This window comes from Pyxicephalus adspersus, unplaced genomic scaffold, assembly GCF_032062135.1.
Source record: "Pyxicephalus adspersus unplaced genomic scaffold, UCB_Pads_2.0 Sca4131, whole genome shotgun sequence".
NCBI classification, from domain to species: domain Eukaryota; kingdom Metazoa; phylum Chordata; class Amphibia; order Anura; family Pyxicephalidae; genus Pyxicephalus; species Pyxicephalus adspersus.
In genome coordinates, this window is record NW_027321134.1 from 786 (window position 1) to 2,433 (window position 1,648).

At 36.7% G+C, this 1,648-nt stretch overlaps 1 protein-coding gene across 1 annotated transcript; it reads right to left on the reverse strand.

Moving 5' to 3' along the window:
- Positions 1-215: 215 nt before the first annotated feature.
- Positions 216-1,615, reverse strand: LOC140321447 (gap junction beta-7 protein-like; the record flags this gene model as incomplete). The annotated part of the gene is given in 1 exon segment (XM_072398201.1): positions 216-1,615. A coding segment is annotated over 1 exon segment (747 nt). The 3' UTR covers positions 216-845.
- Positions 1,616-1,648: the final 33 nt, after the last annotated feature.

The following is a 1,648-nucleotide window of genomic DNA, read 5'->3' on the forward strand; positions in this document are numbered from 1 at the left end:
AGATTTGAGTAGACTATACCCCTTGAACTTTCTCCCCCTACTGAACAATTTTAAAAATTAACTTTCACAATGGCATTTAACAATATTGTTGTAGTTTGGTAGATGCAACGCAATCAAGATGACACTCCTTCCCAAATTAATATATGCGATACAAGCATTGGCGTTCAAGATTCCTTTATTGTTTTTCCGTAATTTGAAAGCTACCCTGTGATTGTAAAAAGAGAGCTGCTCTGTAGGGAACACAAAACATGAGCGTTCTAATCCTTTTTCCTATAGAGAGGTTCTTTTTATTTCCAATTCTGTATAAAATATTTTTTTTTACTAAAGTTAACTAAATAAATATCTTATTTAAATAGTGAATCTATATATTTACATGTAAAATGAATCCCATGTGAGGACTTGGCCTCCCTGCCCTTTTACTACAGTGGCCTTATCACATCCAGTATAATTCAGTGGATGTGACAACCCCCCCTTCCCCCTAACTTTGGTTTCTCTTTAGATCATATAAATCTTTTGCCTTTTACTAAAATAGTCCCCCTATGAAAATCTGTATGGGCATTACATTTTCCTATGATCCCCACCACTACTCCGATAGTCTCTGTACTGAACCTCTTTCTAGCCCTATGAGCTTTTCTTGCAGCTGTTCCCTGTTAGAGATCTGGCAATCTATGTTTTATTGAAATGTGCATTTATTGGAAATATGGTCAGGTCTTTTGTGGACATATAAGTGCTGTGATGAAGACCTGCATATATTTTATTAAGCATATTCTTATATGTTATGTATGATAAAATTTGAGCTTTTTTATAGTCTATATCTAATCACATACAATTCATACAGGTGTAGGCTATTGCTCGGAATCATTAGTCGCCTGTAATTGTGATGCACTTTCTTGATCCTTGGGATTGTGATAATTCCTACAGTTGCACTGTGACGAAGTTAGATTTTGTGCATATCTCTTCAGACAACATTTGGAAAAATATTTGAAGATGAGGTACACCAACTCGCACATATTAAGAATAATACAGAGTCCTGAAGTGAGTACCACAAAATACAGGAAAATCTTTTTCTCTGTAGGTTTAGAAATGTAACAGTCAACGAGATTAGGGCAAGGCTCCATATCGCATTTTACCAACCGTGGAACGCTAAACCCACCATATAACTTATAGAAGAGCATAAGGAAGCCAAACTCAAACACTGTTTTAAATAGGAGGCTGATGACATATGTACACCATAAACCACCATCCATGCTTCCTGGATTCTCATATAGCTTCTTGTTGTACCTTTTTTCTCTGCTTTCCCGATATGCCACATGAAGAACTACTAGAAGGGATGGTGTAGATACCATTATCAGCTGAAGAGCCCACAGTCTGACTTGTGAGATGGGGAAGAAGTGATCGAAGCAGACATTTTCACACCCCGGCTGTCTGATGTTACATTCAAACTCCTTTTGCTCATCTTTCCAAACATTTTCTGCAGCAACCACATACACCAAAAGACGAAATATGAAGACAACTGACAGCCAGATCCTTCCAATTCCTGTTGAGTATTTGTTGACACCGCTTAAAATGTCTCTTAAAAACGACCAACTCATGTCTTTGTACGAATTATTTCTGTAAAATGATAAAAGGTTGTGTTTGTGAAAAATTA